Raw genomic sequence first — 27,468 nt, 5'->3', positions numbered from 1 at the left:
CAATAAAACAAACCTAATCTCTTCAGAAAAGTGGACAGGCTTTCACCTACATTCACTTTTTTATTTATTTTTCCTCCATATCGTCATGCATATGATTAAGGGTTATGCTATTCGCTACAATCTTTTCCCAAACTGTCCAACTGTTCTGATGAGAATATCCTTCATGAATAATCGGATAAGCTGAGATTGAAGACATTTTTTGTAAAAATATCGATGCTTTTATCAAAGTTTTGAACCAAAAATATTTAATTTATACCTTGCCACAAGTCGTAAGTTCCAAAAAACAAGAGTTGGCTATCCGAAAAGTCAAAAAACACATGTATTCAAACCGGATGTTCTACAGTCTGAATTTAACTAAAAACCATGTTCGGTGTAACTATTATCATCCGGATAATTTGAGCGGGGTTATTTTTTTTTTAATTTCCCAAAAAAGTATTCATTTATATATAGAGAGAGAACATACATTTTAAAAAACATGATAAAAGGCGAAACGTTCCCATTTTCCTCGCTGCACATGCACCGTGCCTTTGGGGCCTCCATAATCTAAATAATTAGAAAACCATTTAATAATCAGCAAGAATTTCTCATGCATTAAAAAGCAATGATTAGCATTGTTTTCTTAGCCAAAAATCTCAAAATTGACAAAAATCTTGAAAAAAGCCTTTGGTGTATCCTTTAAGCTATATCACTGTCTCAAATCTTTTTTTTCTCTCTCTCTCTTTTCTATTCTGCAATATATACACTTAACAATTTAAAAATTAGGTATCCAACTGTTCAAAATGGCGTCAGAACAAAAGTTGTCTCCGATAGTGAAGATTTGTTGTTGCCAAATATTACAACTGTTACTATTTACCGTAAAGAGTAAAAAAAATATAGTACACTAATCCTTCATCGTTGGCCATTGCATTTATCACAGTCTTAAAGACACTGGGTGGTGAAACGCATTTTTACTTTTTCACAATTACCAGCTGCTTACACCTTCTTCTTCGTCCTTCTCGATCCTCCAAAAATGGCGCCTCGGGAAATTGACCAATGAAATAAAGCGCCTACAGAGCGATGCAGGATGGGAAAAACTAAATTGTTTACATTCCGCAGTACAGTTAAGGTGCGCAATGGAAATATCGGCTAAATTTTGTATCTAAACATGTATTCGTAATCGGGATGGCGATTATTTTAAGTACATTTTTTATATCGGATAATTGTAATTATGATTAATAACTACATATCGAGGACGATTATATTTTATATTTAGACTAGTCACGTGATACGGCAGTCACGCGATTATAGCACATTGACTTGAAGTATTGATGTTACATATAAATGTCACTAGTGCAAGGGCATAACCAAGTTAATTTTCTAAGTTTAGGATATAAATATTTTCAACAAGGATTGTTATTTCTAAAAAATGCTGCGATCCTGTCTAAATTCTGCAATTTCATTGTTAAAATTATATTTGTATGACCGAATGCTATATTTTTGCTGGACAGCGGCATGAAATATTGATATAATTAAATTGTTTTTAAGATTTCATCAGGATCGCTATAGTTGAAATGTAAAAGCTTACTTTGATCCATAGAGTGTATGCCCTTGCACTAGATCGATTTATTAAGACCCCCACATTACCCTCCGATGTACTTGGATACAAATATACGGCAGTGTCAATTAAATACGAAAAGTACAGAAAATATATTAATAAAATAGCGAAGAAGACATCAAATTCAAGTTATTGTCCCATAGAATATCTGAAAATTATATTTTATTTAAATAGAGAATACATATTTTGTTGAGAAAATATTACTTGATCTGTCTCTCACTGCATACAAACTACGTCACGTTGTAAGAAATGACGTCATATTGACAAGTGTATTGCGATCAGTGACTTGTTTATAACTTGCTATGTGGGATTTAACTAGCGACAAAACAACACGCTGTAGTACGTTTTTAAGTTTTTAAGTAGTTTAATGATTTCTTAGTGGTTAAATTACCAGATAAATTCATTTTGTGGTATTTTAACGTAGGTCGCGGGCATACCCTGAAAATTTGTTACATGGATCCCCTGATTTCATTTTATAGTTTCTGAAAATTGATAAAAATTGTCTGCACGTTTTCATGCAGCTTTGTCAAGCTTTTCAGTTATTCTAATGAATTATATAGAGAAAACGTATTTTTTAAACCCTTTTTCTGATAATACTTTTTTAATAAAAAATATTAATATCTCTTAAATGGTGCAGATTTTTTGCCCAAATCACATCGAGATTATTTGAAATAAATACATGTAAATGTACATCGTAACTTTTGATTGGCGAAAAAAGACATTTTTTAATGAATTACGCTACTAGCGCCCACGACGTCATGCTTGACGTCGCGTATATTTTCTGATTTACACTGCGTCAAAAGGAAACAAGAAATAAAATCAAGTGAATAAAGAAAGAATCTTATGTATTAATATATTTTAATAAAGTGTATAAAGATATAAAATATATTTGATCGGGATTAAGGTGGGGGGTTATCATTTAGGCACTTTACAAGTTGACATATTAAATACGTGGACAATTTGATAATAGCTGGAAGATATTTTCTATTATCTGAATACGAAAGAAGTTTTGTTTGATAATGTCATAAAAATACATGTAACCATCATACAGCTTGAAATATCGTTTAAGCATTTTATCAAATTACAAATCCAAAAATGAAAAACGTCATGCTAATCCCATTAATAGGATTCATATCCTTGTATCTACCCATACATTACATTGATATTAACTCACTCTAAATTAGGATGTTGCATGTGAAAAGTGCCGAGCTAGTTTTTCAACAGCAATACTTATTTTTTTAATTTTCCCTTTCAGTACGTCCTTAAGCCCATCTACCCCTGCTCTATTAAATGTAAGTTGCACGTGTTTCACGGACAGTCCATGCGATGCTAAGCTTGAACACTGGGTCTTCGTCAAAACATTTTGGCTTATCAACTGGTCATAGCCGTCTAAATGTTTTTGTTTGTTTTGCGCCTTTTTGATCTGAAGTGGGACATGCTCGACAGAAAATGCAGATTGTCGGAGAGAATCTGAAGCGCTGGGTATTTTCAGCAACATGTGGCGGAGTACCAGAACATCGTTAACAGCATTGTGGGCTTGGACCGGTGGCAGGTCTGTACCAAATTGTTGAACCAAATGCTGCAGCTTATAAGATGATTGACTGGGGAATGCCTTTTTGAAAACTTTAATGGAGTCGGAAAAACCAACAATACTTTTAAGATGATCGGTGATTCCGTGCCTGTTGAATGCAGATATTAAGATCCGAGAATCAAAACATGCATTGTGAGCCACGATGAGAACGGGGTCATACTTTCTCATCCACTCCACAAACTTTAACAGTGCCTCCTTTTCTCCCATGGATCGGACCGGTACCATGTCGGAGAACATGGTCAAACCATGCAGTTCGATGCCTGTCAGTTTTGAAACCGTTTTAGGGATATAACCATTTTGAGGACGTATAAAACTGGAGAAGGTGTCCTCCGTACATTTGGATGATGGAACTATCTGTCACTGAAAAAAAAACACTACTTTTTACCAAATTTATAGTAATTAAAGCTGGTAAAAAAGTTTACGTTAATCATGCAAACAAAATAGTTGCCTGCCTTGATAGTTTTAAATATTTATATATATTAATTACCTAAACCAGTGGTTTCCAGATCAGCAACAATGATACTAGATGTTTCAGGAGATAGAGGTGAAATTTTCGATGGTTGTCTTTCAGACATGGGAATTTCCGTGATAAGATCCTCTAACTCATCATTTGTCGCTGGCAATTCTATATCTGTAGCGTATGTAGTGCCTTCGCAGAGTTCCATTGTTGTCTCCGATGTTTGCCTCTGTTCCCGAAGTTTAAGACGTTCTACCTTGGCTTTGTAGGTACCTTGGAAATGGTGCTTTGTGGACCTTTTTTTTTATCCAGAAGGTTTTGTCTTTTTTCAGTTTGTTTCCCAGGAGACAGGTTGCATGCTGAATTAACCTTTTGAAGAAAAAGAAATAATGCAAAATCTTCCCCCAGCTTAAGATATTCATTTATATTGTAGATTTCATGTCTGCTGTAATATGGATTATTTCTTTTTGATTTAAAAAAAATGATTGTTAAATTTTTACACTCAAAATATATTTTGTCATGAATAATTTACATACGGGTATACATAGGTGTTTTTACTCTTTGATTAATTTGATCATTACAAAACGGTCAGCCACCCTCTTCATTTATGAAACGGGAAAATGATCCGCCCATTGCAATACATTTTATTAAAACATTAAAACAGCTTTACCTGCAAAATGTACTTGTGACCTTCGTTTTTTTGGGCAACAGCAGCGGCAACTCTGTAAGAAAGGCTCTCTGATCCTGAGTAAAGTTGAGCTTTAGGGGTCTTCTTTGCTATCATCTGATTTAAATTTTTTTTTGCGTTTGATGATCCAAGATCTATGTACTTTTCAGCTTTTTCAGCATGCTTCTGAAAAACATCCTGCAGGGCTTCTCTTAGTTTTTCTCCAACAAGATCTTTTCCCGAGGGCAGTGATTTATGTCTGTAAGTGCTTGGATCTTTAAGGAATCCACACCAACTGGAGTTACATTGACTGTGATCTCCGAATGCATGCGGAACTGTTGCATAAAGGTTTTTTCGGATCCCCTCTACGTCATTTTTGTTTTGTTGAATTGTATACGCAAAACATTTCTTGAAGTATTTTATGGTTTTCACAGAAAGACCTCCATGGGTTTCTTTGACCTTATATAATGCGTTGGACAAATTCCGGACTACGTGGTTTTTATCGCTACTTTTTGTAATGTTTGGTACTGCCTTTTTAGTTCTCAAAAATGTAGTGCTGTCGTCATCCATGATAAGTTTTCGTACATCCAGGCCTTTTTCTTTCAAAGACTTGATGCACTTCACGGTTAGGAAAGGTTCCATGCCTTTAGCTGAACCGCTCCAGTTTTTTCTACAGCTGTGAGATTTACATAAACCTCTTCCTCTCTTTCGATACTGGCATTTTCTACAAGACTTGCACGCCACACCATAAGAAAGGCACTTTTTTGTACTCTTCCCAACAACCGTTACATGTCCTTCAAAAAAAGTTATATCAAGCATTTAAATATGTTAGTGTGAGTTTATTGAAAAGGTATATAACAAGAGGCCCATGGGCCACATCGCTCACCTGAGAAGCTTTGACCATTCTGTTCTTTAAATTTCCCCCTTGTAATACATTATGTATCCCCATATGATCATAATTAAGACATTTTGAAATCAACTACCCCAAGATCCTTCCATGTGCAAATAAGTTTCAGCTTTTCTGGCCCAGTGGTTCGTGAGAAGAAGATTTTCAGAGATTTTTCCTATATATTTTTATGTAAAACTTTGATCCCCCCATTGTGGATCCGCCCTACCCCTGGGGGTCATGATTTTAACAATTTAATATCTATACTACCCGAGGATGCTTCCATATGAGTTTCAGATTTTGAGGCCCGGTGGTTCTTGAGAAGAAGATTTTTAAAGATTTGTTCTATATATTTCTATGTAAAACTTGGATTCCCTATTGTAGCCCCACCCTTCCCCCCGGGGGTCATGATTTAATTTAGAATCTACACTATACCAGGAAATAAGTTTCAGCATTTCTGTAAGAAAAGATTTTCCAAGATTTTTCCTATATATTTATATGTAAAACTTTGATTCCCCATTGTTGCCCCGCCCTTCCCCCGGGGGTCATGATTTGAACAATTTAGAATCTACACTACCCAAGAATGCTTCCACATAAGTTTCAACTTTTCTGGCACAGTGGTTTTTAAGCGGAAGATTTTCCAAGATTTTTCCTATATATTTCTATGTAAAACTTTGATTCCCCATTGTGGCCCCGCCCTTCCCCCGGGGGTCATGATTTTTACAATTTAGAATCTACACTATCCCAGGATGCTTCCACATAAGTTTCAACTTTTCTGGCATAGTGGTTTTTAAGAGGAAGATTTTCCAAGACTTTTCCTATATATTTCTATGTAAAACTTTGATTCCCCATTGTGGCCCCGCCCTTCCCCCGAGGGTCATGATTTTTACTATTTAGAATCTACACTATCCCAGGATGCTTCCACATAAGTTTCAACTTTTCTGGCCCAGTAGTTCTTGAGAAGAAGATTTTCCAAGATTTTTCCTATATATTTCTATGTAAAACTTTGATTCCCCATTGTGGCCCCGCCCTTCCCCCGGGGGTCATGATTTGAACAATTTAATATCTACACTACCCTAGGATGCTTTCACGTAAGTTTCAGCTTTTCTAGCCCAGTAGTTCTTGAGAAGAAGATTTTCCAAGATTTTTCCTATATATTTCTATGTAAAACTTTGATTCCCCATTGTGGCCCCGCCCTTCCCCCGGGGGTCATGATTTTTACAATTTAATATCTACACTACCCTAGGATGCTTTCACAAATTTTTTAGCTTTTCTGGCCCAGTAGTTCTTGAGAAGAAGATTTTCCAAGATTTTTCCTATATATTTCTATGTAAAACTTTGATTCCCCATTGTGGCCCCGCCCTTCCCCCGGGGGTCATGATTTTTACAATTTAATATCTACACTACCCTAGGATGCTTTCACATAAGTTTCAGCATTTCTGGCCCAGTGGTTCTTGAGAAGAAGATTTTTTAATGACCCCACCCTATTTTTGTCTTTTCTTGATTATCTCCCCTTGCGAGGTGATTTGTAACTTTATTTTTACAATTTAAATTTTCCTTCACCCAAGAATGCTTTGTACCAAGTTTGGTCAATATTGGCCCAGTGGTTCTTGAGAAGAAGTCGAAAATGTGAAAAGTTTACAGACGGACAGACAGACAGACAGACGGACGGACGACGGACAAAATGTGATCAGAAAAGCTCACTTGAGCCTTCGGCTCAGGTGAGCTAAAAACAGTTTAAATGAAGTGATTAAATGTTCCTTATATCTTTTCTTATATTTTAGGCAAATAAATAAAACATAAATATATTAATAAAATATAATGTTTCACTTTGAAATTGGTAAAAAATTAAGCATCAATATTTAAGATTTTTGTCGTTTTTAACAATAAACACACAAAAAGCTTTGGTAGGAATTTGTTAAATAATAGTCCATATAAACTGTCAAAAGTAATCTTTGTGTCACAGGGGGGGGGGGGGTTAAAATATTTTCCGTTTTTCGTTTATTTCTATAGTCAGTGAAAAATACAAGTTTTACCATTTTTAGAGTTATCTCTCTTTGTATTAACAAGAGAAGTAGCAGACAAAAGATGGGTACCCTAAAGCATAACGAAACGACGGACACCCCCATCACTATAAACCGATGTTTATTATATGTTAAAATTGACATATTGAAAGGTACTCTCTATGGTCTATGACAAGAAAATTCATACAAGTACATGTATTTAGAAAGCAAGTTGGAGGGGTGGTGGTTGTATTGCTAAACACCGCCTTTTGATTATCAAGTACATGTATTGACTTTAATTTCATATTTAACAGATAAACTATTATAATTGCGTCCTGTTCCTCTTTTCTGCCAGCCACCGTCGCATGAAACCTCTGCACCCTCGCTGCAACTTAGATCTGGAGCGTCTCCGCTGATGAAGAATTTTTTTTTTCGATTAACTTTTGAAAATGCATGACATGATTACATGTATCATGGAGAATAAATTTTAGAAATTTAACCCCTTTTTACATATATAGTTAATATTATAAAAGAATTTCCCCAGTAGTGATTTTTTGATTTTAGGCAATTTTTTTTGGGGGGGGGGGGTGTTAAAGTATTTTGAATGTGTTAAGTAAATATACCTATTAGAACAAATGATTTCAGCCTGTATTGCAGCATTACAAGAATTCTCTGCGATATCCTCCATAACACATCCTATTTCTCTTTCCCGTTCTTTTAGAGTTTTGTGGTGAATAGAGGGAAGGTTAAGCTCTGCGAGGATATTGTTAACCTGCTGTTCACCAATACCAGCATGCAGCATTGCTATAGTATCAAAAGTAATCATCCCCCATTAACACCTGTCCAAAAAACTAATATTTTTCTTTTTTACCGGTATCTCTTTTAAATGGTTGACAATTTTTTAAAAACTGTTTTTTTATTTATTTATTATTATTTTAGTCTTGTAAATACGTATTAAAAGTAAGTTTTAAATCTGTTGTAAACAGCACTATTAATACGCATTAAAGTCATATTGTTAGGGGGAGGGTTACCTGCAGCAAGCTTTGTATTAACGTCAAAGCATCTAGGCGGTCCTTTCCCATCCACATTCGTTGTGTGTCTCTTACCGGTAGGCACTGAATTCAAGTTGTTGCATTTTACACATTTTACGTACAGAATAGACGCCAATCCATACTTTGTCTCGTCAACACAAGCATCTAATCTTAAGTTGTCTTTGCAGAAAACGCACTCCTTCAAACCTTGAGCCAATACGCTTAGCTCTACTATTCTTCTCCCCTCGGTCCAGGAATCATTTTTGTCTTTTTGTTCATCTGTGCCTTTTTGCTCCTTCTTTCCATCATTTACGGAAGTGTTTTCCTTTCGTTTTAAATTTTCCAAGCGATTTTGCTTTCGCACAGAAATAAATTTTCCCTTGTGCTTCATGGCACCGAGCCGTTTTTCATTTATGACGTTTACATATTTTAAAAATGACGTAGGCTTATAAAATTTGCGCCAAATCTTTCAATATATTTTGTTCGAATTTTTATTTTGTAAAAAAGAAATACTCAGTAATGTTTACCTCTAATTTATTGTCATGATGAATATGTGTGTAGTTGTTAAATTTTATTTATGAATTCTATATTTGTGTTCAATAAAAGATTTTATTTCATCGAGACAATGAAAAAATAACGCCTCAATTCATCATGTGCACATTCTAACACAACCACTAATAGATCGACCGCTGTGACCGATAATAAGAATAACTTGAGAAAAAAATTATATATGTCGCTCGTATATAATATATATATTTGTAAATTTATAAATTCAAACGTCTCTCTCTCTCTTTTTTTTTTCTTGTTCTCTCACTGAAGGCAGAACAGTGAGGATCCAAGGGCTTACAGGCGAACATTAATATAGACTGATGCTTATAAACCAAAATAGGAATTTTTTATTGCAAAACACTAGCCCTTGTTGCTATGAGTTATCAACAGTACTTTCGGTATCAATGTATATAAATTTTTTTTTTCAATTAACTACGGTTGTATTGATTCGATAGCTGGAATTAAAAAAAAAATATTTTTTTTTCATTATAAAATATATTTCTTACATTTTAATTTATTTTGCATACTGAAAATCATTATTTAAAACTTTTGCTTCCTAAAATGTGACGTCATAATCAGATGTGCACAAGAAAGTCGCCCAAATCATATAAATTGCGTACCCAGTTTTAATGACGTCAGCAACCCCGCGACCTACGTTAAAGAAATGTTGTATGACGTATATTGTGTATGATGTCATAGTCAAGTTTTCCCGTACAAATTAGGCTCCGCCTCCTTTTTGTAACCTTAACTGTGCTGTGTCACTATGATTAAGTTTGATTATGAGATCTTATATTAGAATTTAATTAAGTTTTCCCCTTTTCATGGAATAAAAAGAGGGGCTCCTAAATATTTTTGCCGATATGATGTGTAGGCCTAGTATATTTAGAAAAAAAAGCGGTTAAGTACATGAGGCAAGAGCAGAAAAAAATTGTTTCTTGCTTGACACCTCAACTTATTTGCCTTCAGGATATGGGTTTCCGGGCTTGGTTGTTGGTAGTGGCCGTCATTGCTGAAAGTACCCCCCTCTCCCCGCTTCTTTAACTGTTCCATGAATGATTATGAATTTATAATGTCACACCAAAAGATGTTAAATTTTTAAAAGCACAAAAAGTCATTTTTTTTATTGTGAACTTTCCACAGGAATCCTAAAAGGCATGAAAATGAGCTACACTTATAATATGATTATCAAGAACAGTTTCTTTTATTTCAATAGTGATGATTGAAAAGTTCGGTGATTAATAATTCATTGCTAATAAATTGTTGTGTTTTTTTGGGGGGGTTAAATTACTAATTGAACTCCCTCCTTTTCGGGGTTTAATTAGATTTTGAGCCTGCTATCAATATAACTGGTGGACCTGCTAGACTTTTCTCTAATTGCTACATGTACATTGTTCTTTAAACTCCTTGGCCTTTAGCTAAAAAAATTCCCACATCATTTTAACACGTAAAATTGTTAAATGAATCAGAATGTTGAAAACCTTTTTCTTAGGATCTCTAGGTGGAACAAAACTAACATCTTATCAAAGGCAGGAAAATATAACAGTATTTTAATTCAGTATTTTAGTCGTGATTGGTATATTAAGTGAAGTCATGGGAAAGATTATGTCGAAAGTCATCTATACTCGTCGATGTGCAGGGATGTACTTATGCATACAGCTTTAGCTGGTCCCGCCCTGTATTTCTTTAATGTTTTTTTTTTGTTAAGAAATCTGGTAAGGTATGCTAGTAAAAATAAAATCCCGGTTAGTTTATTACTCTAACGGAAATTACTTTCCTACAGGCCTGAAGATCGAGTCTATTAGTCACGCAATTTTTTTTAAAAAGAGTAGCATGTCGGCGAATAAAAATAAAGTAGTGTACAACATAGATAAATGAATGTTTGTTGAAGTATTGACAAACTTCATACCTTTATAGAGTGAAATCAACAAAAACTGCACAAAAATACAATCGTGACAATTATACAATGAATTAATTATACAATTAATTCTTTTAATACATTGCCTTAGCATGGACTACTTTAAAAGCCATTGTTCTTGAGGAAAACAAAATCATGCAAAATATTATAGACTTAATTTTCTTTATCTACAGCTATGGCCTTTGGAGAAAAAAAATGGCTGAAAATTTTAAAGTTTGTTAAATATAATGTATGTGCATTTAGGACCCTACATTGTAATTTCATACGAAAAGTGCAGGCGTTTACTACACGGGGATCTGCGTACATATTTAAACAAAAAAAAAAAAGGAAAGAAAAAAAAAAACGTTTTATGTGATGAATTATATTATAAACATTTATCTAATAAATGTCTCTGTAGTACGTTAGATTACAAATTTCACACAAAAACCCATCAATAATATTAAATACAGTTTTGATTTCACATTGATCTATTAACGTCATTCTGCTTTAATATAATTATACACGACGAGAATTAAGATCTATTCAATACCTATAGAAATTAAATTATTTAATTTCTAAAGAGGATAGTTTTATTTTAAATCAGTAATGAAAATTGAAATAAAAATTCCAAATAGTTTGTTCTTTCATTGAACTTCTTAAATGTAGGTTATTTTATAAATATGTTCTCTTGTATAACTTTATTTATGGAATATACAATTTTTTAAATGATAAAAGAAACACGAATCACCATCTTAATTTAAAAAAATTTTCGGTCGGAGACTGTGTGTGTACATGCTCGACAACAGCCCATTGTTCCCTTTAGGTACAAAACCGTCTCAATTCACATAGAATATACAAAAAATACACAGTGAAAGGTGTCTTCGCGGCACGTGTCTCCACCTGAAATGGCACGTGAGGGCAGGTGTCCCTAATTACACAGGCCGACCATAGTGAATTTTTCAAAAGCGTTTTTTTTTTGGTGAGGTTTGGGGGCTTCTCAAGGAAAAAATGAAAAGCAACCCACCCACCCCCAATAATAAAAATAATAATTTAATAAATTAAAAAAAAAACAATATTCACTATTAATAGTAAAATACTAGTATGATAATACTCAACCCCCAGACAATTGGATGAATGATTCTTATCTTACCAGTTTATATTAATATATTAATTCATATTAAAACAAAATCTTTATCACTTTCTAAACTTGTATTTAAAAACTTGAAACACTAAAAATGTAATTTTGACAAACCAACTGAAGAATTTTTTTCCTGACGGATTACCCCGGTATATAAGAAATGCCAACCTCTGGTATCTAACACAAATGCCTGGTAAGGTGACTTGATGTCTTGTGAATACATGTAATTATGTAAAAATAATTCTTCAATGTCAATTGCAAAATATTGGGAAAAAAAATATAATTATTTTATTGAGGAACGTCTCACCTGTCCTTAATCAGTAATTGTAACTTGACATATTATCTGTATTTACTTTTTAATCGATCTTTTTAGTAAACCTTTTCTGTAAATAATTTCATTAAATGTACCCTTCCTTGGCTCTTCCATTTTTTCAAAGGAACATTCATCATAGACAGCTTCAAGAAAGTGGGATCGGAAATGATTAATTTCTACATAACTGCATGGACTTACCTTTTTCTATTCCACTTCACGCATTCTATACGAGTTTACCAAAACTTATGTGATAAATCAAATTGAAAATTAAATTAAATAAAATTCAGTTAAATAAAATAAAATAAAATTAAAACTGAATTGCGTTCACGGTGCTGAAATATTAAATTAATCACACAGAAATACACAAGTCATCTAGTTATTTTAACTGTTTGAAGTTAATTATTTTGATACAGCATGTAAACACTTTTGAAATATTTCTATAATTGGTAAAAATATGGTATCATAATTAAATATTTAACTTTTTGTAAAATAAAAGGTTAGGTGGGTTAGTATTGAGATATACTTTTAAAGTTTCCCTGCCTGGGAAACATGGGGAAAACTACACATTGGTGGCTTCCATGTCGGGAATCTGTATGGAAACCACTGAGGCATGTTTACATGGTTTCCTATCTTGGGAAACTTACGGGAAACCACAGGTTGGTTGTTTCCATATCGGGAATCTACATGGAAACCACCGGGGCATGTTTCCATGGTTTCCTATCTTGGGAAACTTACGGGAAACCACAGGTTGATTGTTTCCATGTCGGGAATCTATGTGGAAACCACCGGGGTATGTTTCCATGGTTTCCTATCTTGGGAAACTTACGGGAAACCACAGGTTGATTGTTTCCATGTCGTGAATCTATGTGGAAACCACTATGTGGTTTCCATAAAATGGAAACTATATGGAAACTACTGATGTCACGATTGCCATATGTTTCCACAGGGAAACCTGGCTTTTCATCCTGTGATCAGTATTAAAAGTGGACGATAGAAACTTTGAGGAATATTTAAACTTTCATTCTGATGGTGTACATATAGCTCTTCGGCTCAAGTTCTCTCTTACAAATTTAAATAAATACATAAACACATAAAGCCCTGATAAAAAGAACAACAATTTTAATTGGGAAAACATTACATTTATAAAATTGTTCATGAATCACTTTGAACTAATAACTCATAAAGAATTACACTTAATACTGAGTATTCAAATAAAAAAATTAATACATAGAAAACGTCGGTGTTATTTCAACTATAACTTGAAAACGAGTATTATTTCAAATTACAGTGAAATAAAAATCTTTAGAAAATATGACAATTACAACCAAATAAAAATCTTAAAATAATTCAACTATATACATAATAAATTGAAAGTATAAAAGATTGGTTTTTAAGACTTATCCGCATAAGTAACCTTTCGTGGCATCTCCATCCTAATGTTATTTAAATAGAATATCTCCATCAATTCGTGTTCGTATTAATTAAACCGCATTCACTGGGCAATAAGATAAGAGTAATATTTCTAATAAAGTACAAGTTGCTGCATAAATCCTATCATGTCTTTTCGCGAAATTGTATTTTTTATATTTTGAAACGTTCAAATTTCAAGAATTGTACATGTTCAAAAGACCAAATTAGAGGCTGTGTAATTTCATTTTAGACAGATCACCCACGTGGTGCAGTGGTGAAGGAGTGCGCTCTAGAAGCGCAAAGAAAGGAACTGATCCTAGCGTCGCGGGTTTGAATCCCACCGTGGGTCGTGGAGACGGGTCCATCGAATGAGACCGTATAAATCGAGGTCTCCTGTCGCAGTTGGTGCTGGCACGAATAAAAAATCTCTAACTGCCCAAGGGCCGAGCATAGGACAAAATTTGCAGCTTTCCACCGGCAAGTGGTACCAGAAACTGGTCGTATTCTTATATGAGTAAAAAATATAGAGAGGGACGTGAAACAACACACAATCATTTTAGACATTCTAATATTTGCCAGCATACTGTGTACACCTTCTCAAACAATGGACTAAAACAGGGATGTAAATAGTCAAATGAATTAGAATTATTTTTCCCTGTTTTCATTGTTTGCGAAAAATACACACAATAATCACTAAAATTAATATTAAGAACACCATTTCTAACAGGGCAACTGCTGACATTGGCAAGAATTCCGTAATATTCTGGGGGCCGAATATAATGGAGGATGTGGACACATCTGTAAAAACAGAAAATCAAAATAGATTCTTATCATCAGATGACATATGGAAATTATTGCAAATACTCTGAAGTAGAAATAGTCCTTTTTTCTTATTGGATTTCTTTAATTAACGGGAAGACTTTTTACATTTGAGAAAAAAAAGGAAACACCCCAAATTCGTAATCGACGTGAAAAAGAAAAAAGACTTGAAACGTTAATTCTTCAAATGTATATGAACTATACAAATCTGTGAAGAGGCATTAAACATGGATCCCCGGAAATTCCAGATTTAGAATCATGTGCCTGAGAGGAGTAAGCATCCTGTGCTGACCGGCAAAGCCATGGGACTGAGCTCTATGTATATATCAAGGCAACTGGACATTGTATAAATAAATGATGTATAAAAACAAAGATCTAACAATCGGTATGAACCAAGTTTGCCAGAAAAAAAAACCCTGGTAGGATGGAGGTAGGAAAAAAAATAAAGAGCTAATCTAACAGATCACGGTCTATCTTTTCTTATAAATTCTGGAAAAAAACAGGAAATAAAAGACAACTTATGCATAATTCTGCACAACAGTAAAAAGAATTTAATTAAATAGCATCGCTCTTACTAGTCCGAAAAATCTGACGTTTTCCTGGCTTTTTTACGATTTTGATATTCGGACTACGCTCTTACTTGTGCATTTTAAAGTTGATGTTTGAATTGTACTTGTGGGAACTTTGGGTGTTGTATCAAAAGGAGGGACTGTGCTTAGCATATCTGTATCATAAGTTGTACCTGGTGTTATTGAATTCGTTACTGCCGTTGATGAAGCTGTTGATGATATGCGCTCTTCAATTTTGATATTTATCGATTGTTCGTCGATTTTGCAGGTAATGTTCATATCGGCTGTATATGGTATTATGAGCTGAAAACCATTTTCTAGAGCTGGAAAATTAGTCAGTACAATATTATTGCATAGTGTACATGTTTCTTTTAAAAATAATACATTCTATACACATTGCAGTTAAATTTTATCATTTTGTATTGAAGAAAGTGGACATATTTTTGTATTTTCTTACAAACTTTATTGAATAAAATTATTTCTGCAATGTACATGTACCTTGAGCCTCTCCAAAGCAATCATTTGTATGATTAACTTTATTCCATCGGCAATGTGCCAAATCGTCTGAGCCTACAATGCGTATACCTCTGTCCGACATTTTGAATGATTCATGTTCGCATGATATTGTTAAATGGGAGTGGTTATGGTAGGCCGTTGTTCTAAAATCTCTGACTGGAAGGACAATAAATATATATGTTACAGTTAATATGTGAAATCAGGAATTTCATGTATTTCCTAAACCACTCAGTAAATACATGTATTTACTGGCCGTTTTAGGAAATACGTGTAATTACTGAATTGCTGGGAAATTCACGTATTTACTGAAAATTTTAGCCAATTTTACACGTTTTTACTGAACTAAGCTAGACGAATATGCATATCCTTTAAAAATATCAGTAGAAAAAAAAGTGTCTACAAAGCTGACGTTATGCATTACTTTTGAATACTCAGTGCATTGTTTTTCTAAAATTCCATTTAAGGAAGTAGCTATCCTCTTGTGATGTTGTTCATATTTTACAGAAACTTTTATAAATTTCAATTCATACCTAATATAAAAATACCTTTTGCCAATTTGGAAGAATGTTTTTCAGGTCTGAAGCTTTTAACATCAGACTGGTGCATTAAAACTAGTTTTTAACATAATTTGTATCATAAAATTTTATCAAAAATGTACGATTTTTAAATGGTGATATATACGGTATTTCTGTTTATTCGAGTCTTGCATCTCTAAAATCTTTGTAATATAGATATGTTTTGCAATAATCAGATAAGTCAAACATTTATTTTCTATTTTGAACCATTAAAATTGTGAGGTTGGAAAATTCCTGATAGTAAAGTTTCATCTTGAATTACGACTTTAATTTCGTAACATTACATGTATATGTATTTTACAAGATATTTTTTGTTTTTTGCATTCTTCATACAGCATGCAGCATAAGATATGTTTTAATTGCAAATGATCCGGGGTTTTAAAATTCACAGTCAATAATTGCAAAGAGGCATTGTATAAATATCTAATAAAGGAAAAAAAAATGGTCAGTAAGCGACTTTAATTAGTTTTTCTAAAATTAAAAAAAGTATAACAAATAAGTTACTTAAAGTGTGCAGTGATAAAGACAACTTCTTTCCAGAAAATGAAAGCAGCGTATCATTTTGTTTTTTGTGTGTTTGTTTTGTTAATATTTACAAATAATGCATATTTAAATTTATGAATAAAAAGAGGTGCATTTCAAATATATTTTCTTCACATAATGTGCTATGCTAACAAATACATGTATTAACATTAAATATACTATGCATCTGTTAATATTTTAAATCTCACCAAAACACAGTCAGTAAATACTTGTAAAAAGTATTGAAAATTTCAGTAAATACGTGTATTTCCCAACTGAAATCAGTAAATACGTGTATTCCCTAAGGAGAATAGGAATTTCGTGTATTTCCTAAAAGTCAGGAAATACATGAAATTCCTGATTACACTTATTTACTGTAACATATATATTTTGTACAAGCATGTCTCTAATATTCCTGATTAATTAAGCAGATAAATGACATGGATCACTGACTGATTTTAATATACATTTAAAGAGCTTTTAATCATCAGACTTGTAGCCTTCACATACGTACATTCACTTACATTCGTCCTACTTATTTGACTCTATTTTAAAATGTTGCATTTCAAATTTGTCTACTCCAAAAATACGAAAAGGTTGAGAGTTTGGTAATTCACGAAATAATCTTACCGCATGGCTTAAGCAGAACGTTCTCCTCTGTTGTATCGTTATTTTGGCATAAGGTGTTAACCAATAGCCTATTTCCTGCGTGGTGAGTAGAATTAAACTGTGTCAAAAATACTAAATGTCCACTGCTACTGTTATAAAAACTTTTCACATGTTCTACATAATGGCAGTCGATTTTTCCACTATTGTTCATACAGACCACTAAATTATTTTTAAACAGTTTTGACACCAAGATAATCCGAACGTTTTGAATGTCACACTTTATAGACATCTCTACTCGCAGTTCTTCTGAGTGACATGTTCCTCTTTCTAGCTCGTCTGAGTTCGAAATTAGACCCAGTATTCCTTTATAAACATTTAAAACTTTGAAAAAATATTCAAACTATAAACGAATTTAATAAAAAAATTCTTGAAAATAACTTGTCATATTGATGTACGTTAATTTTTATAAGTTCACTTAAAACAGATTTTCATCTTTCCTTTAAATTTCATAATAATTTATTAATAATATGACTTAAATCTAATAAGATTAATATGATTGGTTGCAGTAAGGTGAAATTTGAACTTTGTAGAAATTACAATCTCTTAATGTAGATATTCTAGAACATCGAAGACAGTTAACTTTTTTTTTTATTTGAGAAATTCAGTTTACCAGTCAATAAGTTTAGACATTTGTACTTGATAGAAAAACTCACTTTTATAATCCATATTCTGGTGTGTATCATTTTAATTTTAAAAAATCAGTAAATTTAAATGTTGATCCTTCAAAAATATCTAACAACTTATTAACCACTCTTTACAATTAAAACGACTTCCTATCAAACAATTCATTAACAATTTTTCATTAAGGAAATATCATACCTTCAATAAGAATAAGTGCACGAAGTATCTTGAGTGTTGCTACTTTAAAAGGAGCCATTCCTGTCCTACAAATGGGAAAAAAATAGAACGGAATCATTTGAAATCTTCATACCAATCTATATTTATGACTGGAAATTTCCGGTATTTTTAGCTTTTTATTTTTAGAATTTAAATAACGGACTTCTGCACGAAGACACGATCCATTTATCGATAAATTAATCATAAGGGATATATTATTATTATTTAAAATCTAAATGAAGTGTAACTTCTATCATAATGATAATGACCTTGTGTAACCAAAGTAGACAATAATTTTGCATTTAAGACGTTTAGTGTGAATGTATATTTTTTTTATTTTAATGCATGTATTTGTTAAATGATTTTTCCAAAAAAAAAAAAAAAAGACCGTGAACTCTGAAAACTTTTAAACATTCAAAAAGTATTGGCATCGAAATAACATTAAATTGTAAAGGCATTTTCAGCTAAAATTGATCCAAGTAATTTCATTCAGAAAGATATAGTGGGTAAAATAGCTAATACTTACCTTTGTATTTGATATCGATAAAGGCTTGTAAGCTGTGTTTGTTAACTACACTGTAGGTACAGTCTACAACTTCTTCAATTATATAACACGCAATTCAATAGACGGATTAAAAATCTTCTGCTTGGTAGTAGTTCAAAGATTCTAAACAGTTATATTGACCTTTATTTTGACCTTTTCGACGCAGATTCTCAGTTGGTGAACAGATATGTAAAAAGGATAACTGTCTTTTTGTTTGATATTGAATATATTTCTATATATGTTTGTATATAATTTAACCTAACATCTATATTTCTTATCAATGTGTGTTCACAAGGATTAATATTCGACGCCATTTTTAAACATTCAATCAGTATTGTTTTTTGCCATATACATCTAATGTGCGTATAGAAAAATGTCTACCGTTTAAATATACCGATGGTAGGCCTTTCAACTGCCGCTAGGGGTAGGTGTTATGAACGATAACTCACTGCTGAAACTTGTTTAGAGCAGGCTCGGGGTATCTAACTGTTTACACGCAAGGCAGTTTTTAGCATTCCCAAGTGCTTCTTTGCTCTAAGTAGAATCCAGTGGTTTTAAAATTTAGCATCAATGTTAAACTTATTTACTGTATAGTTGCGGACACCAGTTTACTGTATATAATTAAAATTTTTAATTAAAATAAAAAGTGAAATCTACCCTCCTTCTCAGTTCTAACCTATTTTAATTTTTATACTCGGTCGTTCCGCTTCGTGCTTAGTAACACAAATAAGATGATCAATTGTTGCATATACTTGTAAAAATATATATTTTTACACAGGAAGCGAAAAAACGCGAACACAAAAACAGGACATTAAATTTTCTTCTTCATAATAATTGTCAAAGAGAGTTAAAACTATTGAATATAGTCTGTTCCCCATTCATTTGACACTGTTATTTCAGGTAGAGTGAAGGCATTCTCTTTCTCTTGGTCAAAACTTTTTGTGTACAAAACAATGTAAGGAACCCTTTTGTGTATATAACAATACCAATGCTGAAGCAGCCTATATGTCATTCCTATAAACGATAACTCATAAATCGGCACTAAGTTGGTCATTTTTCACACCTGAGTTACCTGTCCTTAAACACTGCATCGGAAAAGTCAATTATAAATGATTAAACTTTTTGATGATGTAATTAAAAGTATGCATAAATTATTATCTTTTTTCATAATTTCATGTACCTATAAATCTATCTATACAATTTTTTTTACCATATGTGCAACTTGAATAATTAGTTGAAAGGCCTACCGATGGAAACTTACGGGCTTACAAAAAAGAAGCTTTTCTTGTTCTTTTGTTTTTCAATAAAACGATACGCTTTTATGTTCGTACTTTACTACCTGTAATTAGTACTCTAATTTGCGACAATCAACATCATGTTTTATTTTAAAATTTATCTGCTGCTTTAAGAGAACAAAGATTTAAAATGAAAGTTAACAAACATTTACCTGTTGCATTTTATCGATCTCAAACTGATTTGTTGACAATAGCTTACTCTACCCATCAAACTGTAAAGATTTAAGGGAGCAGGGGTTTTATCGTGTTTTTAAGCTTCACTGAATGTATTGAAGATTTGAATACATTTTTTATGTAGTGAAAATTTATGGAAGATAATGTATCGACAATCCCGATTGCGTGGAGGAAAAAAAATCGTTTAAAGTGTTAAGGATACACACGTTTCTTACTCTATCGAAATATTTCAAATTACACCTGCTTTGCATACTTTACTATACTTTCCACTTAAGTACTTAATGAGATTAAAGCATTACTGCTCATTTGCTCTTTTACCAAAGTATCAAAAGGTATAGAACTTGGACTTGAAATTATGAAAACATGAGTAAATAAAACAATTGTCCTTGGTTAAGTTTCATTCTGATTCAATTTGAATGATGATTGGGGGAAAACTGTATAGTAAGCCTAACATTTCAGAGTGTTAGAAAAAATTTAGTGATTTCTACTAAATGCTAGTAATCATGGCAACACTTCAACAAAATCAAAAGATAACATTTCCGACGTTGAAACCACAAGGGCGAGCACAGTTCAGTATTACAACTATGCACACCTTCTCAAATTTCATTTTGTGTTCTACTTATTGACATTAAACCCATTCAGTAAACTCCTTTTTCGTATTTTTTTTAATATGATAAGAAGCACGCTGCAATGTTTCATTGCTGTCATTTCTTTCCCTTACTTAGTTGACTCCCAAAGGGACATACTAGTAACTATTGCAATATTCTCGTCGGTATAGCATCACGACTTTTCGAGTTAAATAGGGACTCGATATTCAACGAAAATATCCCTACAAATCTCATAAATTTTATAAATGTGTGTTGCTTGTGCATAATTTAAGAAAGACGTTAAAACTTTCCTTCAAGGTACGTAAAAGGTCTGCTAAAAGGTTCCTTCAGACGATTTATCACAGAAATGATTTTTTGCCGTTGGTATTGTGTGATTTTCAATGCATGGTCATCAGGCGTAATGTGATAAAAACAGCATTATGCACTCTAAGCATCTTTGCATTGTGCATTTTTACAAGTGTATAAGTAGCCTTCTTAACAATGAAGCTAAAAATTGCAAGCAGAAGAAACATTTGTATTGCAAATTTAACCTGCAAATATATCGACATATTTTCAAATTGAACTTTTCATGAACCTCAAACAGAGCATGGCAGCATAGATTTTATTGATTCTGATAATGAAAATCAGTTTTGATTTTTTAAAAATAATCACACAAAATGCAAATGTACAAAATTGATTTTCCCGAAAATATCTGAGGATGAGCGGTGTCGACTTCAACCAAATATTCTTGGAATTATTGTTAGCTTATACAGAATTCATGAAGTGAAGAGGTTTTGAAAAACGTTGTGATTAAATTACCTTAATATACATTAAGCTGTTCAAAATCACTACCGAGATGAGAGGACGCTATCATGAAAAGTTAATTTACAGTGCTTTATTGTGATTTGCATTTGCTTTTTCTTTGAAACGAATTAATCATTTACCCCATATTTTTGTTCTTTATCTTAAGATTAAAAATATCTACTTTAGAAATCGTTTCCCTTCCTTGGATTGCTCACATTAAAATTAATTGAAAGATGAGATTACTGTTTCCAGTAATGTTTGTCTTTAATCTCGTGTGTAAATAGGCACTATTCTGGGCGACATAAGTATGTATTATTCATTTTAAAAAAAACAATATCTGCTAGGAAAGACGTAATATTGAAAAAGGCAATATTATAAACATATTTAAAATTCAACTTTACTCTTAAAGTCCGCTTTGATATATCTATTGTGATGATGCAAAATATTATTGTACGTTAGAAAATCTTTAAAATGGAGAGTAAAAAAATGCTTTTCTCTAGACTGAATTTGCTTAATGATAGATTAAAGAAACGCCCATTATATAGTCGCTCATCCAATGCAAAAGTGTTTAGCGTTAACTTGATACAGTGACATGCATTGAGTAGCGATTAAATTGAACTTTAACAACCCTATAACGAACATTTTTCGAGCCTGGCATGCATGCTCTGTTTGAAAGAGCCTGCAAATTTAAGGAAACGGGACTTGAAAGAGGTCGATGGTGATGAGCATTCTATGAAGAAAAAAAGCAAAATCTTCTCTGTGCAGAGCTCTTAAATAATTTTAAATAAGCGAAATGCTCTGGAAAATGAAACCCAGTCTTGTGAAAGGAATAGTGCTCCTATATTTCTTTTTGAGCCAGTTAATAGTACCATTTGCCAGATTGAGTTTAGTTTACAAAATAAAAGTGGAGTTTAATAACAAAGTGTCTAACAGTTCCTTAAGGACAGAACATGAAGCGAACTCTCTTTCCGAGTGTTGTATGAAGTGTCAGACCGGATGTCGATGTGTTGGCTTCCGGTTTGGTACAAAGGTGTGTCACACTTACCCGACTTGTGATCTTGCTGATATGACAGAGGAGGAAGAAGGTTGGAGGTATTATATACCAGGTACGACTTTCTTTTTTTTCTTCTTATTACCTTTGTACAATCTCTCAGTGGCAGATATATATTTTATCGATATAGGTTTTGGATTGAAATATAGGGAGATAACGAAAAAGTCCATTACACAAAATTGGACTTCCAAAAGCTTAATTGGGATAAAGTGCCATGGAGGAGTAAGAATCCCCAGCCTATTGGTGACAAATGTCTTGTTCATGAAGTCATTTAAAGATTAAATAAGTACACCTCTGCCAAAAGGTCAACACTGGGATTTTAAAAAAAATAGAGCTGCTAAAAATTATTTGATTGCAAAACACATTTTTAGATATGAAAACCTTTTTTGTATTTCTAAAAAAATTAATATTTGTTACATTTTAAAAATTGTTTAAATTAAAAAGTTTTAATTTTTTTTCTTCAAATGTTGAACCAAGGGATGAGTGGGCTTTCCTTATATTCACGTTCTTAGACTCAAAGATATTACGGAAAATTATGAGTAACAATGATTCAACTATATGTAATATAAATTACGAATCTGATTAGGACTGGATTGTTAATATTTGCAAGAAAATTTAACTACTCATAACGTCCTTGTAGTTCTAGATATTGACTGTATGTCGCTGTATGACAGAGGTATAAAGGCATCCGGTGTCTACACAATTCATCCCTGGGACAAACTAGATCCGAACTACCGTCCTATCCAGGTGTATTGTGACATGGAGACGGCAAACGGAGGGTGGACCGTAAGATATTTTTCTTTGTCTAAAAATAGCGATTTAAATTACTAAAATTCTTTCTGCAAATTTTTCGTATTCTCGCTTTCTTACAACATTTTATCCATATACCAAGTCTATGCGAAAAGTTTTTTTTTTTACCACACAGGACATTCGGTCCTACGTAATCAATCAACACACAGGACCGAATCAAATTTTGTCAGACCGAGAAACCTAATGTAAACAAATGAAACATGAAAATTAGTGATGGAAAATGATTATCGGTTATAATCGGTTGAGCATATTCCATTAATAATCATAGAAAAGTTAAACTTATTCAAATTTCAGTCAGGTTTTTACAGAACAAAATCATTTACCTAATTATACCCCCGCTCCGAAGGAGAGGGGGGTATACTGTTTTACCCTTGTGTGTCTTTCTGTCTGTCCGTAACAAATTTTAGTCGCAGTTTTCTCAGCAACTACTTATCGCAGATGCTTGAAATTTTAATACAATCTTCTCTGAGGTATGTCATATGGTTGGATACATTTTTGGTCAAATTCAATTTCAACTTCCTGATTGTCTGTCCGTTTTATACATTACAAATTTTCGTCGCAGTTTTCTCAGCAACTACACATCGCAGATGCTTAAATTTTTAACACAATCTTCTCTGAGGTACGCCATACGTGGGATACATTTTTGTTCAAATCTAATGTCAACTTCCTGTTTGTCTGTGCGTCTGTCCGTTTCATGCATAACAAATTTTCGTCGCAGTTTTCTCAGCAACTACTCAACGCAGATGCTTGAAATTTTAACACAATCTTTTCGAAGGCATGCCACACGACGGAATACATTTTTGGTCAAATCTGATGTCAACTTCCTGTTTGTCTGTGCATCTGTCCTTTTCATACATAACAAATTTTCGTTGCAGTTTTCTCAGCAACTACTCATCACAGATGCTTGAAATTTTTAACACAATCTTCTTTGAGGCATGCAATACTTTGGGATACATTTTTGATAAAATTCGCTGTTAAATTCCTGTTTGTCTGTGTGTCTGTCCGTTTCATACATAACAAATTTTCATCACAGTTTTCTCAGCAACTACTCATCGCAGATGCTTGAAATTTTAACACAATCTTTTCGGAGGCATGCCACACGGTGGGATACATTTTTGGTCAAATCTGATGTCAACTTCCTGTGCGTCTGTCCGTTTCATACATAATAAATTTTCGTCGCAGATTTCTCAGCAACTACTCATCGCAGATGCTTGAAATTTAAAAAACAGTCTTCTTTGAGGCATGCAATACTTTGGAATACATTTTTGATAAAATTCGATGTTAACTTCCTGTTTGTGTGTCTGTCCGTTTTATACATAACAAATTTTCATCAGTTTTCTCAGCAACTACTCATCGCAGATGCTTGAAATTTTTACACAATCTTCTCTGAGGTATGCCACACGGTGGGATTGATTTTGATATGAATCTGATGTCAATTTCATATTTTTCTGTGCATCTGTCCATAAATTAAACTTGTGTATATTAACATGATAGTGGTTATTGATACCAGAGCGGGGGTATTCCTAGTGAGCACTGGCTCACATATTTCTTGTTACATATATATATAATTCAAAAATGTTTCTTAAATATTTCTTTTTTAAAAAAGTGGAAAATAATATTTCATTTCTATAAACAAATTCAATATATTGAAACAGAATGGGAATTTATTTCTCTAAAAATTGCAGTCAATGGGAATATTAACATAGTATTATTGTCCGTTTCCCGTTATTAGTCTGACCCTATATTCAATCATGGCGGTAGAAAAACATGGCAGTGATTTCTTCGATGTTTTAAACATTCATCATTACTTTGAAGTTCTTTGCACTTGGATTTGGTAATAAAATTAAAGTATGATTATTTTGATTTTTTGTCAGCGATGTCGGCAACATTTATTTTTTTTTACTCTGAGACATCGGACATTCCGGTCCGGTAAAAAAAAAATGATGCATCGAACCAAGGGCACTGCACATCGGTCAGGTCCGACTGCCCGATGTCTTTTGCATAGACTGTTATACCTATTTTATTACCTTAAGCATTTTATCTTGACTGTAATTTTTAATGGAAATACACATAAAAAGCTACAAACGTAATCTTGACCCCCCTCCTTCTCCAGAGAATGTCCTCATTAGAAAAATGTAAATTACCTCAAGGTATCATGAAAAAAATGACTTGTGAAAGTATCCCCTTCCCTGTTTCCAATTATACCTTTTTGTGGGATTTCGGACGTTTCATGGTCCTTGCCCCCCCTCCCCCCCGAGAGGTGGGGCCTAAACCACTAAAATCAGTGCAATCTTTAAAATCTTCTTCTTTACTCTTGGACATCAAGCAGTCAAACTGTTGGTATGGTTGTAATCCGCATTGAGTCCTCTACCAAAATTGTGAAATTCATGGCCCCAGGGTCAGAGGTTCTAAAGATAGAGGGGGGGGGGTAAGTAGATAAAATAGTGAAAGTGCATGATTTGGCTAGTGAAAAGAATTTTGAAGTTAGCGTATGTGTCGATCAGCGCATTATAAATTCAAACTAGACGCTCTATGGAGCAACAAAAAAGGAAAATCTCAGGTAATTTATACATATTCATGGACATAGGAATTAAATCGTCAAATATCATTTCTTTAAGTATTGAACTCCTTGTATGAATAAAAAACATTTGTATTATAAAAAAAATTTTAACAGGCTATTCAGAGAAGGCTGGACGGATCTGTAAATTTTAATCGGACATGGGACGACTACAGAGTCGGGTTCGGATCGCCACATACAGCTTACTGGATTGGCATGTAGTTTATAATAATATCTTCACAATTTTACAGTGATTTTTTTCCGATACGGTTAAATACAAGGTTTGTTAAAGCATACACCGTAGTGCTTAGATTGAAACTTTTTTTTTATTTATAACAGGAAATGACGTAATTTACCAGCTTACGAAAAACCATTCGTACCTTTACATATCGATTACGCTACACAATAACAATAAATTGTATGAGCAATATGAAGGCTTCAGTGTATCTCCAGGGAAATTCCGAATGGATTTGTCTGATTCAGGTACTGGAACTCTAGGTATGTATAACAAACTTACAATAAACTCAGACGTTTTATTTATTACAACGGAACCTCCAAAGATTATAAAGTAGATTTCTCCCTAGAGGTCAACATGGGGATAATAAATAATGCTGCTATCAATGATTTGATTTCAAAATACATCTTTAGATAAAGAAAAAAAGAACACATTTCTTGTACTATTTCTAAAAATTTACTATTTGTAACATTTTGTTTCAATTTTTGAGTTTTGAAAAAATATTTTAATTTTGTTTTTTTTTTTTAAATCTTGACCTAAGGGTAGAGCGGGCTTTCCTTATAGTCACGTTTTTAGACATGTACAAAGATATTTTTCAATTTTTTAAACAGGAAAAATTAAAAGAAACTATGATTTAACTATATTAAACATAAACTAGTGTTAATTGTAACGGGAACCGTTACAGATGTTCCCAAACGCTCCCCAACTCCCTTTTAGTGCCATATTCCTGTAAGTTTCATTAAAATAGGCAGAATCTATGCATTTAAGACTTAAACAACATTGCATGAGCGTAATGACTATATCATCTTGTCTACACTATTTTACTCATTGCACGTGCACGCACGTGCATGATGACCATACCTTCTTGTAGGAGTCCATTATGCCTGTCTATGTTCTTAATCCCATCTTGTTTGGTTGAAAAACAAGGGATTTATAGCCATTTTAAAGTTTAAGCCAATCAGATTGCAGCGCACGTACATGCGCGTGTTTTCATGACAATTATTATATATCATATTGTAGGACATCTTAAAGTATGCCTATGTTTTAAATTTCAAAGCATTTTGTCAGAAAACAGAAAAGATATTGAGATTTTTGTTTCAGCCAATCAGAGCAAAGTGCACGTGCACGCACGTGCATGCATGTAAATGCTGACCATACCATATTGTAGGAGTCCTTTATGTCTATCTATGTTCTAAATCCCATCATGTTTGGTTGGAAACCAAGGGAGTTATAGTCATTTAAAGTTTCAGCCAATCAGATTGCAGCGCACGTGCATGCACGTGATTTCACGAAAATTTTTATATATCATATTGTAGGGAATCCTAATGTATGACTATGTTATAAATTTCAAAGCATTTCATCGAAAAACAA

General features: G+C 33.0%; 4 protein-coding genes across 4 annotated transcripts; 1 reads left to right on the top strand and 3 right to left on the bottom strand.

Moving 5' to 3' along the window:
• Positions 1-3,104: 3,104 nt before the first annotated feature.
• Positions 3,105-3,850, bottom strand: LOC134271343 (uncharacterized; the record flags this gene model as incomplete). The annotated part of the gene is made up of 2 exons (XM_062753563.1): positions 3,673-3,850; positions 3,105-3,445 (listed from the first exon to the last, which is right to left on the bottom strand). Coding segments are annotated over exons 1-2 (519 nt in total), but the record flags the coding sequence as incomplete, so codon positions are not given.
• On the bottom strand, positions 3,850-5,128 carry LOC134271342 (uncharacterized). Its single transcript, XM_062753562.1, has 2 exons — positions 4,313-5,128; positions 3,850-4,011 (listed from the first exon to the last, which is right to left on the bottom strand). The coding sequence occupies exons 1-2, from the start codon at positions 5,126-5,128 to the stop codon at positions 3,895-3,897; spliced, it is 933 nt and encodes a 310-aa protein (XP_062609546.1). The 3' UTR covers positions 3,850-3,894.
• Positions 5,129-7,378: 2,250 nt separating this feature from the next.
• On the bottom strand, positions 7,379-8,920 carry LOC134271341 (uncharacterized). The gene is made up of 3 exons (XM_062753561.1): positions 8,230-8,920; positions 7,822-8,002; positions 7,379-7,385 (listed from the first exon to the last, which is right to left on the bottom strand). The coding sequence occupies exons 1-3, from the start codon at positions 8,618-8,620 to the stop codon at positions 7,379-7,381; spliced, it is 579 nt and encodes a 192-aa protein (XP_062609545.1). The 5' UTR covers positions 8,621-8,920.
• Positions 8,921-22,166: 13,246 nt separating this feature from the next.
• Positions 22,167-26,360, top strand: LOC134271340 (angiopoietin-4-like; the record flags this gene model as incomplete). The annotated part of the gene is made up of 4 exons (XM_062753560.1): positions 22,167-22,550; positions 23,136-23,281; positions 25,980-26,076; positions 26,202-26,360. Coding segments are annotated over exons 1-4 (715 nt in total), but the record flags the coding sequence as incomplete, so codon positions are not given.
• Positions 26,361-27,468: the final 1,108 nt, after the last annotated feature.

Source organism: Saccostrea cucullata, unplaced genomic scaffold (assembly GCF_032062105.1).
Source record: "Saccostrea cucullata isolate Sc308-1 unplaced genomic scaffold, CSIRO_AGI_Scuc_v1 ctg8421, whole genome shotgun sequence".
Taxonomy (NCBI): domain Eukaryota; kingdom Metazoa; phylum Mollusca; class Bivalvia; order Ostreida; family Ostreidae; genus Saccostrea; species Saccostrea cuccullata.
Note: the sequence above shows the minus strand (reverse complement) of the source record. Positions and strands in the feature narration are given on the sequence as shown.